Raw genomic sequence first — 14,850 nt, forward strand, 5'->3', positions numbered from 1 at the left:
TATATATATATATATAAAGAGAAGATAACGACATTTATCGAGAACAAAACTAAAATTAACATCACATTATTTTATAATTAATCTTCACAATATCTTTATACTCATTATTATATACTCATTATTGTGTTATTAATAATACAATAGAATTACGAACAAATATATTATATATATATATACATATATACATCACATGTATACAAAAAATGAATAAATACGTTGATGGGACTAGTTTCATAATGTTCATCGTGAAATAAATTCTAGTAATGGAAAAAAAAAAAAACAAATAATATATTGAAACTATATGAAATAACGTTAAATATATTTCAAATGATCGTTAAAATGTCATAGTTCGAAAATCTTAATAATCAATCGGTGCATGTAAAAAGATATATTTATTAAGCACGTTCATACGTATCCTATACGGCAAGAGACGAGTGATCACGTGACAAAAATGACAAGTGTTTGGCGCTTGGACAGTTTACCGTCCGACGTTCTGATCTTAATTTTTAATTATTGCCATGCCTTTGATTTGGTACGACTCAGTGAAGTTTGTATACGATTTTATTTCCTTATACGCGAAGATACTTTATGGAAAAGAAGGAGTAATCAAGCACTCGTGACAAATCAAGTCTCGGAACTATTTCGTGAAAGGTTGGTAGGTTAATCATTCCAATTTTTTTTTCTTCTATTATTGTAATCAAAATTATGACGTATTTATATAAATACATATTTGTATTATATATCCAATTATCTTGTTCTTTTATATTATATTATATTTATTTATTTATCTTTTGTATATACAGATGCAATCCATTATTATGCCTACGTACAAGATGGCATGTATCCAACAACTGGAAGTATGGGAAGTTCAAGAAAAAATGTATTTTTTCACAAAAGGCAAAGCTAATGCCATGGATACAATTGACTGCGGATACATTATGGTGGTCTGGAGGTGATAGACTTTGTGGTTTTAAAAGAGATGAACACCGTAATGGAACCGTACTTGTTTTTAATGAGAAAGATATTGGAAGCGATATTTGCAAATTTGTTACCAAAGACGATTATATTTTAACTGGACATAGGTCAAGATTTGGGATAAGTTTATTTCATTGTTTATAATGAAATATTATCGTTGTTATTATATTTTTCTTCTTCTTCTTCTTCTTCTTATTATTATTATTATTACAGAAATGGTAGTTTGAAATTTTGGACTAAGGCAAAACGAGGTGACGACCATATTTGCTTCAGTATAGATAGAGCACACTCAACCGATGTAAATGATGTAGATAAAATTGGTTCAATTTTTATATCTGGTTCTGGAGATGGATTAGTAAAAGTAAGCGTTTAAAAACTATGTTTTTTATGAAAGGAAAACTAAATTAGAAGGTCATACACATATTCAGGTTTGGAAATTATCCAGTAAAAGATTCGCAGATCCACCTATGGCAAGTATAAACGTGAGAGATAGGATATGGTCTGTCAAAGCTGACCCATCAGGATTAAAATTTGCCGTAGGTTCGTCTGGAAATGGTGAAGGAACACCTTTAAACATATTTGATATGGAATGGTAAATATATGTTTACAATTTGTACAATCAAACTAATTTATAATGGATATCGTTATTTTATTATTAACACATTCGTGGTTGGCATATTTTCTTTTCGTTTTTTATACTAAGTACCGGCAAAAATAATGAAATTTTGAAAAAAAACAAAAAACAATAATTTTTACATATATTCTATAAATAAATATATATGAATGTGAGTTTAAATTATTTAAATTCATATTTAACATAATAAAATATAATGATTTGAATATTATATTTAAATATTATATGTAATATTATATATATATGTATTAAAATAATATAATAATATATAATATATAATATTTAATTATTACATTTAAGTAATTAAATATAAATTTAATATATAACATTTTTATAAATATATAAATATAAATGTTTTTAGTTTTATATTATATTTATATATATAAAATACTAATAAAGTAATAATAAAATAATAATAATAATTGTAAAATAATATAACTTTTTTAATTTATATATATAATATATATATAATATATAAATTTATAAAATGTAAAATGACGTGTATTAACATCAATGATCGCGAATGTGTTAATTTGAATAATATAACAACGGAGAAGTAATTCTATAATAATCTTTCGAAATATTTCAATATTATTTTACATTTATACAAATGTTCATCTGTTGTATGCAAATAATGATTGAATTCGTCTCATCAAAGTATATTTTTTTTAGTTGCAGTATATCAAATGTATTAATGGTCAATTGGAGACGAGGAGCAGGAATATTAGACATGGTTTGGGACAATGAAAATACTCTTCTTACATGTGGATATGATACTTATATAAGAAAATGGGATTTAAGGTAAATATCTATATATATATATATATATATATATATATATATATATATATATATATATTTTCCCTTTATATTATTTAGTATAATTAATTTGACTAATCCTCTGTTGTTTATTTTATAGAAGTGGAATGTGCGTATCAAAGTGGGGTGATCCAACAGGTGCAACATTGTACTGTATTTCTTCGGATTACAATTATACTTTAATTTCTGGAACACAGTTTAACTGTAAAGCTGTGTTGTGGGATCAAAGACAAAAGCAGTATGCACAGGTCATTTTTTGTTCTCTTACCTATCCTTAACCCTTTCGCTACGGAAGTGTTCTCCGTCAGAGTGACGCCGCTGAACGGGCCCACTGTGCCGCCGGAGTAGCGGCACTGAACAAAGCACTGCGCCGAAAAATGTGCACATCGCGAGCTTACCAGAGAATGAGACAAGTGCAATCGATGTGCAGTATGCGTAAAAAAAATTGCGGTCAGGTGTGGCTAACGTCGTCTATAGGCGACGCTCGTACACACAGGACATCGCGCGGATGTCGTCTATAGCCGACGCTCGTAGCGAAAGGGTTAATAAATATTATTTTTATATATATATATATATATATATGTATATCAAATAACATTGAACTTGTTCTTGTTTCTTTTTGTTTGTTTTTTAGATTTACTTCCTAAATTGGCGTAGGTCAAGTCCTATTTATAGTATTGCTTTTGACAGTTGCCACCTTTATGGGGCCACAGATCAACACTTGACCGAACTCACATTCTCAGGATATGCTTATAACGAAATAAATTATAAAGAAATGTTAACATATGAATTTGTTCATTTAAATTCATGACTATAGTAAAATAACTGACTATGCAAAAAAATGTTTAATTATTTGTACAATATTTATGTGTACTATATATATATATATATATATATATATATATAGTATATGCTCAATTGAACAAGAAAAAAATAAAAACAAACAATTTGTAAATTGTCAACAACATGACCAATAAAAAGAATTTTAAGTAAAAATATATTTGGAAATAACATAAATAATATTTTCTATGTATATAATATACGAATGCATTCGCAGTCATCATGGGGTATTATAAAACTACTTCATATTTCCAAGATACATTTTTTTCCAACTTTATGACTTTCTCTTCTTAACATTGTTATAATATCTTAAAATATAAACAATTTTATACCATACCACCTTTAACAATAATATACATCAACAATGAATTATTAAGCATGAGTTTAAGTATCTCCTTAAGTAACACTTGTTCATATTCAAATGATTTAATTGCGATTAAAAATAAACTTATCAGAGCATCTTTCTAATCATATAATTAAGAATACCTCCATGCCGATAATAAGTTATATCAACTTCTGTATCAAAGCGTACAATAACTTCAAATCTTTTGCCTTGATCTGTCGTAACTGTAATATTTTGACCAGGCTGAAAATCGTCAGGGAGAATAATATTAAATTTTTCATAACCTGTTAATCCTAAGGATTCAGCATTTTGTCCTGGAAGGTATTGTAATGGTATAATGCCCATTCCTACAAGATTGGACCTATTAAAATTAAAACATTACATTAGTTGTGTACATCAATATATATGGGGGACGACCGGAAAATAGTAATGTTTCTACATATGTCAATTTTTATATTTTCATCAAAAACTTATTGATTGTTAACGGTCCGGTATTAAAACTTTGCATAACATGTGAAAAAAAGATTGTTGATAACACGATTTGATTACATTATTGATTTAATAATAAAAATTTGTTAAAAAGTTATTTGTTTGAATTTAAAATTACAAAGTGTCATTACTTTACGCGGGTCCACCTAATATATATATATATTATTATTATATATATATTTTAATTGAATAGATTAAAGACATTTTATTTTATAATCACCTATGAATTCTTTCATAAGATTCAGCTATTATCGCTCGTATTCCAAGAAGGTATGGTCCCTTTGCCGCCCAATCTCTGGAAGATCCAGATCCATATTCTTTACCAACTAAACATATTAGAGGAATATTATCTTTTTTATATTTCTCTGCAGCATCAAATATATCCATCTGAAAAATATATAAATTTAATGTACTATATAACAATGTTTTATAATATAAATGATATAAATTGACATAAAATAATATGAGAAGATGATTTTAATACCTCTTCGTTAGTTGGAATATAAATTGTTCTTGGTCCAGGTTTACCAATAAATTTATTAAGTAAACGAATATTTGCAAATGTTCCTCGCACCATAACAGCATCGTTTCCTCTCCGTGAACCATAAGAATTAAATTCTTTTGGTGTTAATCTAAAACATATGATCAATAATTACATTTGTCTTAGATCTTTATTAGAATGATGAATATTTTATTGGGTTGTTCAAAAAGTAATTTCATTTTGCTTTTGTAAAAATGAAAACAATTTTTGTTTCGAAGTTAAAAAAACCCTAGGCCTTTTGAGTGAGCATAAACAGTTGTGAATTTGATAAATTTAACTTCTCATAGATCTCACGTGTTGTTATTTACCATTTTGCATAAATTCATGCATTTATTGTGTCAAGAAAAAAAACAAAATTACTTTCCGAACAATCTAATATAATGATGACAAACTTACCCACGACTAGCAAGATATCTTGCAGCTGGAGAATTACGTGCAATGCTACCAGCAGGACTAATATGATCGGTTGTTACAGAATCACCAAGATTCAAAAGTACACGTGCATTATTAATAGATTGTATTTTAGGAATTTCCTGAATAATATAAAAAGAAGAAATATATATCGTATATAATATCATATATATAAAATTAAGATTGATTTTCATTAATTCCCACAAAAAGCCAAAAGAAGCGAATAGTTTCCAAGCTTATTAATAACCCACCCACCTTCTGAAGATGATCAAAATATGGTGGATTTTGTATATATGTGGAATTTAAATCCCAAGGATATAATTTACCATTAGGAGCTAACAAATTTGCCCAATTGCTGCTACCTTTTTCTATTTTATCATATACTTCTTTAAACATAGCCGGTATAACATATTTTTGTTCGACACTTTGAATTTCTGATCTTGTAGGCCATATATCTTGAAGAAATATTGCCGATCCATCTTTCCTGTATCCTATTAAACAAAGAAATAAAACAAATTGTTGTTATTATAACAATTATATAAGAAAAAAGTAATATTCATTAATACGATTATAAATCTCATACCTAAAGGTTCTTTTTCAAAATCAATATCTACAGTACCAGCGATAGCATATGCAATAACTAAAAGCGGTGATGCTAAGTAATTTGCTCGAGTATTTGGATGAATTCTACCCTCGAAATTTCTATTACCGGATAATACACCACAGCATACTAATTCGTTCTGAAACAAAAATATCATTCAGGTCATTATTGGGTTTGAGCATCCCTGTCTAAAACCCTTTGCCGACCAAAACCGTTCTCCTACCTCTCCTCTCACCTTTACCCTATATCACTATCTCCCTTAACACCCCTTTTTCTGAGTTCCTTTCTCACCCCTCTACTGTCCATTCCCCTAAAAAAAAACACTTACGGTCCACAGAATTAAACGCATTCCTGAATTCCATAAATCATCTTTCCCTTCTCCTTCCTTACCTATCTCAATTTAACATGTAAATATTGTCTGTTATTCTCAGCTCCTTCCTAAAGTCTTTTTGATTATGTGCCACCAAATAAGTATATTATAATATATATATATAATTATTATATTATATAAATTAATATATAATGTATAATAATAATATAATAAATATAATATATAAATTTAATTATATTATTTATAATATAATTAAAATTATTATAATATAGTACTACTATATAATAGTATATTATATTATAAATAAGTATATTACAATATATATATTATAAATATAATTAAAATAAATATAATTATATATATATATAGTATATAAAACCCTTTCGTTATGGATACCGTAAGAAAAATATTAAATCAAGTTATTGTCGTAGATTTTTTCTTAGTTTTGTGTCGACATAGATTCAAATATTTTAAATTTATCAAATTGATATACCTTGTCGATGGTATTTACTATCACATCTGGAAGAGGACCACTATTTCCGATACAAGTCATACATCCATAACCTACGACATCAAAGCCTAATTTTTCTAAATGTGGAATGACGCCACTTTCTTGAAGATAATACGTAACTACACCTGATCCAGGTGATAGAGATGTTTTTATATACGGTGCAACCGATAATCCAGCTTCAACCGCTTTTTTAGCCAAAAGACCTGAAATATATTATCTTTATAAATATATATATATATACATATATATATTTTTAATTCTGTTAAATAAGGAAAAAACAGATAATTTATTTTATTACCTGCTCCTAGCATGACACTAGGATTACTGGTATTTGTACAACTGGTAATTGCTGCAATAACTACAGAACCGTGACGTAATTTATAATCCTTTCCTTCATATTCAAACATTCCAACATTGTCCAATTTTGCTGGACTTAAACCATATCCTTTGAATCCTACCTGAAAAGAAAAAATAGAATTAATTTTGTTAGTTTATTTATCAATTTTTTTACAAATATAATTTTCTTCTGAAACACGTGATCTTAATCTTTCTATAAAATAGATTGAAATATAATATTAGAAGAAAGTTGTATTATATTAGAAGAACATTTAGATAAAATAATAGAAAAATAGAATATTTCTTTGTACTTAATGATTCCTGTAAAATACGATATCACAAAATGTATGACAAATTTGTAATCCTAAAAACGACATTAATATTTGAAAAAAAAAGAAAAAAAATCGTTAGAATAATCACAGATTAGAAAATATAAAATTTTTTTTAGAAGATTCTTCTTATTTTTTTTAGAAAATCAAATGTATACACTGATGAATAGAAATATTTCAAATTCCAAAGAATTTTTTTCCTATCTCCTACAAAAGTAACCTGAAACCATTTTAACCCTCAAAATTTGTTTCATTCGTTTACAATTTTTTCAGCATTCCAATCTCCTTGAAAAAACATTTCAATCAGTTCAACATATCTATATATATAGATATTTTGAACCTTGGCGAGGAAGAGCCTATTATCATTGCAGTCCCTAGGTAGCACCTTGCAAAGCACAGCAGTCTGTGCGACCCTGAGACCACCCGGTTGAAAATGTTGTTGGTGATAGTCCCAAGGACATCATTTCTGAATAATAATATAATAATATTAAAATATAAAAAAAAATATAGAAAAAATATAGAAAAAATATTCTATTTTTCTATTATTATATAAACTATATCCTTTAAATTCTACCTCAAAAAAAAAAAAAAACAGAAAATAGAATTAATTTTGTTAGTTTATTTAACAATTTCTTAAAAATATTATTTTCTTCTGAAACACGTGATCTTAATTTTTCTATAACACAGATTGAAATATAATATTAGAAGAAAGTTGTATTATATTAGAAGAAAATGTAGATAAAATAATAGAAAAATAGAATATTTCTTTGCACTCAATAATTCCTAATTCCTAATTCCTAAAACTAATGATGAATAGAAATATTTCACAGTCCAACAACAACTTTTCCCCCCCAAATCTTAACAATAGAATTCTAAGGAATAAAACTTTTTCTATCCTAAAAAGTAACCTGAAGCCTACTTGACCTGAGAAAGTCGTTTTTTCGTTTACCTATTTTTTATTCATTGAAAAAAGATATTTCAAATAATTCGACACAGTCACATCATCTACCCATTTGATGTGAACAACACATGTAAAAGTCCGAAAAGAATTCAGGTAAAAAAAACTCGAAAAGTATTTTTCCAGAAGAAGATTTGTTCGTACTTTCCATCATTCATAAGAAGCATCAATAAATTTTATTCATAAAAAAAAAAAAAATAAAATAATAATAAATTCCTATAAACATTTTAAAAATCATGAAATATGATCTATGTTTATCTTCGTACATGTAGGATACGTGAAAAATGAATATAAATACAAAAGTCGTATGAAACGACAAATGTAAGGTTGTGCGGAAATGAAAGAAAAAAGTATGAAAAAAAAAGAAAAAGAAAAAAGAATAAATGGTCGAAGAAACTATTTGAAAAATTTGAAGGTTAATGTAGGAAAATTCAAAGGGTTAATAATGTAGGGAAATATCTTTAAACGAATCTTATTACTAAAAGTTCCATTGTGATTAATATCTTTTTTTTTTTTGTTTTTTTTTTTTGTCAAAAATTTGGACCATTTGTGAAACTAACTTTTTTTATACCTACTACCCTAAATTGACTAAGAATAGTACTAATAAATAAAGGAATATTTCTTGGAATTTTAAGAGGGATGAAAATTTTTTAGAAAAGGTAAAAAGAGGAAGAAGGTTAAACCTGAAATCGAAGAGGTGGGAGACTATATAAGGGCCTGGTATATGTTATGTTTCGTCAATCTCAGATTGTCACTAGATGGAGAACCACAGATCTCAACAAACCATCCCAGACCTAAGGTCAGTATTCTAAGTTTACAGTTTTAACATTTAATACTTAATATTTAACTTATAATATTTTTCCTTGAGTCTTTAGACTTTTATAATAATAAACTCGTTGAATTTAGATTTAATTCTCGTGAAATTAGATTTTAAGAAAGAAATTATTTGATTGTAAACTGTTAGTTTTACGACGATGTAGAATTTATACGTGAATTATTTTCAATGTGAGAAAAACCAAGAGAAGATTTGTGTGAACAAGTTAAAAACATATTATAGAGATATTGTTGTTAGATAAATCTGTTTTCGGATATTGTTATAAAATTTATTCGCAAACAGATTTATCTTATAATTATATCTATTGCGCAGCACACACAATGAAGATCATTGGTTCTACGACGATGAAGAACTTATACGTGAATTATTTTCAATGTGAGAAAAACCAAGAGAAGATTTGTGTGAACAAGTTAAAAACATATTATAGAGATATTGTTGTTAGATAAATCTGTTTTCGGATATTGTTTTAAAATTTATTCGCAAACAGATTTATCTTATAATTATATCTATCGCGCAGCACACACAATGAAGATCATTGGTTCTACGACGATGAAGAACTTATACGTGAATTATTTTCAACGTGAGAAAAACCAAGAGAAGATTTGTGTGAACAAGTTAAAAACATATTATAGAGATATTGTTGTTAGATAAATCTGTTTTCGGATATTGTTATAAAATTTATTCGCAAACAGATTTATCTTATAATTATATCTATTGCGCAGCACACACAATGAAGATCATTCAAATATTTTATATAAATAGAAATGAATCGTTGCTTGTGTAAAAGAGTAGAAGATATATTCTTAAATTGTTATTAATTTATATATTGTTTTCTACTATTTCACTGTAAGCAATAAAGCTAAGAATAATATTATATATATAATCCATTAGAATATTCAATACTTTTCATAGGAATAATTTCTAAGAAATGAAATTTTGTATCGTCTGGTAATTATGCAAATATTTATCAATTATATTCTTCACGTATGATATTAAAGAAATATAATCCTGTTAAACGTATCATATAATAATATCTGTTCTTTATCATAATGGTTTTATCATCATTATTTTTCTAATATTATTTATACAACCTAAAAGCTAACACAATTCTTTCTTATCTATTGTAAAGATGTTCTTTACTGAGAGAACATTTACGTGATATAATCTTACCTTATTGGAAAGACATTTTTTAAAATCTTCCTTCATATCAGACACAGAAACTCGATCGTGAGGTCTTTTTGGGCCACTGACGCTGGAAACTACTGTATTCAAGTCCAAACTAATAACTTCGGAGTATATAGGATCTTGTTGTTCATCTTCGTAATTTCTTAACATGTGTAAAGCGGTCAGATATTTCTCAATTTTTGCAATATGTTCTTCTGATCGATCTATAAATAAAATAATAAATCATTTTCTCTATATCTTTCTTAAGATTAGAAGATTTTTAATAAAAAGATAGATATCTTATTAATTATTTCAACATCTTACTAGTTTGTTTGAGATATGCTAAACTCTGTTTATCAACTGCAAAAAATCCAACTGTAGCTCCGTACTCTGGACACATATTTGAAATTGTTGCACGATCAGCTATACTTAATTGAGATACACCGGAGCCAAAGAATTCAACAAACTTTCCAACAACTCCTACTTGACGAAGATTCTTTAAATATAAATATATATTAAACAATTTTATAAACAAACATATATAAAAATTAATAAATGCATTCAAATTGTATACAAACCTTAGTAATAGTAAGTACCAAATCTGTTGACGTTGCGTATTGATTTAAAACACCTTCTAATTTGTAACCAACAACTTTAGGTATTAACATAGACAACGCTTGACCTAACATAACAGCTTCTGCTTCTATTCCTCCAACTCCCCATCCAAGAACACCAAGACCATTAATCATAGTTGTATGTGAGTCTGTTCCAACAACGCTATCATGGTAAAGAAGACTGTTGTTATCAAACACAACCCTGGCTAAATATTCTAAATTCACTTGATGAACGATACCGCTTCCTGGTGGTACTATTAACATATTTTCAAATGCCTTAGCTCCCCATTTTAAAAACATAAAACGTTCCTTGTTCCTTTCGAATTCAATTTCTTCATTTTTTGTCAATGCATCCGAACTACACACATATTGAAATATTTAACAATTTGTTAAAGAAATAATTATAATTAAAATGAATAATAATAATTTTAAAATTGTGATAAATAATATTACCTTCTAATAAAATCAACTTGTATGGAATGATCAATAACGAGATCCGAAGGACAAATGGGATTTATTTTGTCAGGATTACCGCCCAATTTTTTAACAGCATCTCTCATAGCAGCAAAATCAACGACTGCTGGAACTCCGGTAAAATCCTATTTGTATAAATGTTTCATTTAAATAATTAATAGGATTCACATTTGTAATTTTAAATATACATTTAGTTCAAATGAATTTCAATATGTACTTGTAAAATAACTCTTGATGGTTTAAATGCTATTTCAACTCCTTCAGGAATCGTTTGATTGATCTCCCAATCGATGAGTTTTTCTACATCGCTGGTTTTCACTTGAAATCCATCGCAATTTCTGACAGTACTTTCTAATAAAACTCTTATCGAAAATGGTAATCTGTCTAATGAAAAATAAGACAAAATAAAATTAATAAAATGAATGTTGTTAGATAATTATAAATAATGTTATAAATACCATATTTTTCTCCAAATTGAGTGACATCATAATAACGATATTGTTTTGAACCACATTCTAAAGTTTTCACTAAGTTCTTGTAAGGATTGTCACCTGAAAAAAAAAAGAAAACAAATTATTATTATTATTATAATTATGAAAAATACATTAAAAAAAATAAAAAATAAATAAATAAATATTATTAATTATAATATTATATTATAATGGTTTTTTTCTCTTCTTCCTAATAATATATATATTAAAATAAAATTCAAAATATATTCAATAATGATAATCTGAAAATGTAATTCATCATATTTATAACAACAAAATTTCTTATCAATTCATAATATGCAAAAATATTAGAAAATATTGAAGAAGAAAAAAAAGATTTATAAATAATATTGCATATTAATAAAACAATGATATTAATTTTAAATAAAATAGAAACAATAATGTGTGTATAAACGCGCGCTCTTAAATAACATTCAAAAGAAACATCTTAAAATGTCATAATAAAAATGATTAATTCTTTAATAATATACTTTACGTTAGTGTTCTTTTAAATAAAATGAATGAATAACTGTTAAAGATAAAACAAAAGAAATATATATATATATAAAAACAATAAAAAAATAAGATTAATAAAAGAAAGTACAATTTTTCAACCTACCGGCCATGATCGTTGTTGCTTAAGTCACGTCGTCTATACAACGTAATCGTGATTTTCCATGACAGATAAAAAAAAAAAGTATTATTGGTGTTAGTATTGCATACACTCCCACAGATGCAATCATTGATGACACGTTCTCCATCTACAGGGAAAATAACAAAACAAATTTAGTTTAAAACACAAATTTTGACGTTTCTTATGATGGTATCAGTAAATTACTATTTTACTGATTATAAAGATCAAATTACTTTGTGATATGATTTTATTACATTATTTTATATCTATGGAGGATAGAGGTAAGGAGTAACACCTCTTATAGGAGAAAATGTGAAAAAATGCTTATTTAATTTTATGAAAAAGTATGTGAATAACAAAACAGTTATGAGTAAAATTTATGTTCCTTGTTTATTTCTCAATTCTACTCTAATAATATTTGGCGCTTCTTTTAAAATTGACACTCTGCGACCTGTGGCGCCACCCTATTGCATACATTTCGACAGACACTTTTCATATACAGATATGTTACTCCTTACCTCTACCCTCCCATATTAATATCAAATATATATTTGATATATTCATATTTTTGTGTTTACTTTTTAAATAACCTATACATGTAGATAGCAATGAAAACCAATGAACGATAAAGATATATATATATATATATATATATATATATATATATAAGATATGTAATTCTATATACTTATAATATTGGATTTAGTTCCTTATTGTTTTCTATAGTTTCCTACAATGAAAGAAATCCCCTACTTCTTGAAATTTTTTTAATGTCCATCTCATAAGTTTATCAGATTGTACTTCTTTAATTTTCTTTAGTTCTTAAGTGCGTTTCTTTTATTGTATTAAAGTAAAGTATATTTTAATTATATTCAAATCTGTTTATAAAAAAATATAAGTTATAATATATTATATTATAAAATTAGATTATTTTTGTATAAATAAAAAATTAGACATCATGGACAATCATATCCGATCACCTCAACCTTTAAGCAAAAATTCTGCGAAGGATTGGCAAATATGGAAACAAGAATTTCTTATTTTTATGACGTTGCTTGGACATATGGCAAAATCAGAGTTTTACAAAGCGAATCTTTTTAAAAATTTAGTAGGATCGGTAGGTATTGAAATAATAAATAAATTGTCCTTTGATCGTCCAACAGACAGAGACAATTTGGATATACTGTTGAAAAAAATAGATGAATATTTTAATCCACCAAGAAAAGAAGTAGAAAAACGATATCAATTTTTTAACAGTTCTATGAATCCAAATGAAACAATAGAAAGTTATATAAAAAGTTTAAAGGTATGATATATTTGTATTCAATTTCTTTTGTTTTCTTTTATCTTTTTCATTTGTTATATTATACTTGTTTATTTCATTTAAAATTACATTACAATTAGTATATTATATATATATTATACTATACTATATATTAGTATATATAGTATAATATAGTATATACTATACTATACTATACTATATATTAGTATATATAGTATAATATAGTGTATACTATACTATATATACTAATATATATTATATACTAATATATATTATATACTAATATATAATATAGTATTTATACTATACTATACTACCATATATTAGTATATGTAGTATATTATACTATACTAATACATATATTTATAACTATATATATTATATATTAACTATACTACTATATATTAACTACTTTAGTGGTTTGTTTTTTAGGATAAAGCGAAAAATTGTAAATTTGGTGATTTGGAAGATAGTTTGGTAATAGACGTTATTATTCTTCATACCCATGATAAAGTGTTACGTAAAAAATATTTGCAAGAAGATAATCTTACTTGTGAAAAAGTAATAGAAATTTACAAAAATCATAAAATTTCTATTTTGGAAAGTAATTCTGCAAGTGCCACTGTTCCGTCCAAACAAAAATCTAAATCAAATGTAAATGTAAATGTTAAAGAAAAAGAAAAAGATAATTCTAATGTTCAACAAAGAAAGAAAGTTTGTTCGAAATGTAATACTTCCCATGAATATAAACAATGTCCAGCTTGGAATCATAAGTGTACAACTTGTGGTGAGATGCATCATTTTGAACGTTGTTGCAAAAATTTATCAAATCAAAATAAAACTTTGAATAAAAGTATGGTAAGTTGTTCTTTTTTTTCTTTTTTCTTTTTAAACAAAAAATATTTAATATAGTAATGTTTATACATATATATTTGTGTTATCAATTATTACTTTAAGATTTAATATTTTGTTTAATATTATATTTTCACTCTTTTATCTTTTCTTTTTTTGTTTTTTCTATTGTAGAATAATTTGACAGTGAATAAAAATAAAGGAAAATCGGTAAATGAAGCTAAACAATTGAACAATTTATCAAAGCAATTTTAAAAAGTTGCAGAATGTGCAATCATTTTAATAAAACGCATTATGCAAAATATATATATATATATATATATATATATATATATATAATCATTTTGAAATAAATATAATATAAGAAGTTCATCATTATTTTA

At 26.0% G+C, this 14,850-nt stretch overlaps 3 protein-coding genes across 3 annotated transcripts; 2 read left to right on the plus strand and 1 right to left on the minus strand.

The window, feature by feature from the left end:
• The first annotated feature begins 312 nt into the window (after window positions 1-312).
• LOC107066040 (F-box/WD repeat-containing protein 4) lies at window positions 313-3,428 on the plus strand. The gene is made up of 7 exons (XM_015320277.2): window positions 313-651; window positions 804-1,082; window positions 1,189-1,336; window positions 1,404-1,567; window positions 2,282-2,410; window positions 2,529-2,676; window positions 3,063-3,428. Exons 1-7 carry the CDS (start codon window positions 452-454, stop codon window positions 3,237-3,239), a joined length of 1,245 nt encoding a protein of 414 aa, XP_015175763.1. The 5' UTR covers window positions 313-451; the 3' UTR covers window positions 3,240-3,428.
• Window positions 3,429-3,516: 88 nt separating this feature from the next.
• Window positions 3,517-12,451, minus strand: LOC107066039 (cytoplasmic aconitate hydratase). The gene is made up of 15 exons (XM_015320276.2): window positions 12,316-12,451; window positions 11,664-11,756; window positions 11,423-11,589; window positions 11,185-11,330; window positions 10,696-11,089; window positions 10,442-10,613; window positions 10,124-10,341; window positions 6,794-6,953; window positions 6,478-6,698; window positions 5,636-5,792; window positions 5,308-5,543; window positions 5,038-5,174; window positions 4,585-4,732; window positions 4,321-4,487; window positions 3,517-3,972 (listed from the first exon to the last, which is right to left on the minus strand). Exons 1-15 carry the CDS (start codon window positions 12,320-12,322, stop codon window positions 3,720-3,722), a joined length of 2,676 nt encoding a protein of 891 aa, XP_015175762.1. The 5' UTR covers window positions 12,323-12,451; the 3' UTR covers window positions 3,517-3,719.
• Window positions 12,452-13,099: 648 nt separating this feature from the next.
• Window positions 13,100-14,769, plus strand: LOC107065962 (uncharacterized). Its single transcript, XM_015320107.2, has 3 exons — window positions 13,100-13,636; window positions 14,048-14,473; window positions 14,642-14,769. Exons 1-3 carry the CDS (start codon window positions 13,289-13,291, stop codon window positions 14,720-14,722), a joined length of 855 nt encoding a protein of 284 aa, XP_015175593.2. The 5' UTR covers window positions 13,100-13,288; the 3' UTR covers window positions 14,723-14,769.
• Window positions 14,770-14,850: the final 81 nt, after the last annotated feature.

Source organism: Polistes dominula, unplaced genomic scaffold (genome assembly GCF_049000335.1).
Source record: "Polistes dominula isolate Pdom_NZ unplaced genomic scaffold, Pdom_raw_medaka contig_17, whole genome shotgun sequence".
NCBI classification, from domain to species: domain Eukaryota; kingdom Metazoa; phylum Arthropoda; class Insecta; order Hymenoptera; family Vespidae; genus Polistes; species Polistes dominula.

Coding starts and splice junctions, on each gene's coding strand:
- LOC107066040 (XM_015320277.2), top strand. CDS start 452: ATGACAAGTGTTTGGCGCTTGGACAGTTTACCGTCCGACGTTCTGATC. Junction 1,337..1,403: donor CTGGAGATGGATTAGTAAAA/GTAAGCGTTTAA, acceptor ACACATATTCAG/GTTTGGAAATTATCCAGTAA. Junction 2,677..3,062: donor GACAAAAGCAGTATGCACAG/GTCATTTTTTGT, acceptor TTTGTTTTTTAG/ATTTACTTCCTAAATTGGCG.
- LOC107066039 (XM_015320276.2), bottom strand. Junction 11,090..11,184: donor CAAGTTGATTTTATTAGAAG/GTAATATTATTT, acceptor ATATGTGTGTAG/TTCGGATGCATTGACAAAAA. Junction 4,733..5,037: donor AGATATCTTGCTAGTCGTGG/GTAAGTTTGTCA, acceptor CATATGTTTTAG/ATTAACACCAAAAGAATTTA.
- LOC107065962 (XM_015320107.2), top strand. CDS start 13,289: ATGGACAATCATATCCGATCACCTCAACCTTTAAGCAAAAATTCTGCG. Junction 13,637..14,047: donor GTTATATAAAAAGTTTAAAG/GTATGATATATT, acceptor TTTGTTTTTTAG/GATAAAGCGAAAAATTGTAA. Junction 14,474..14,641: donor AAACTTTGAATAAAAGTATG/GTAAGTTGTTCT, acceptor TTTCTATTGTAG/AATAATTTGACAGTGAATAA.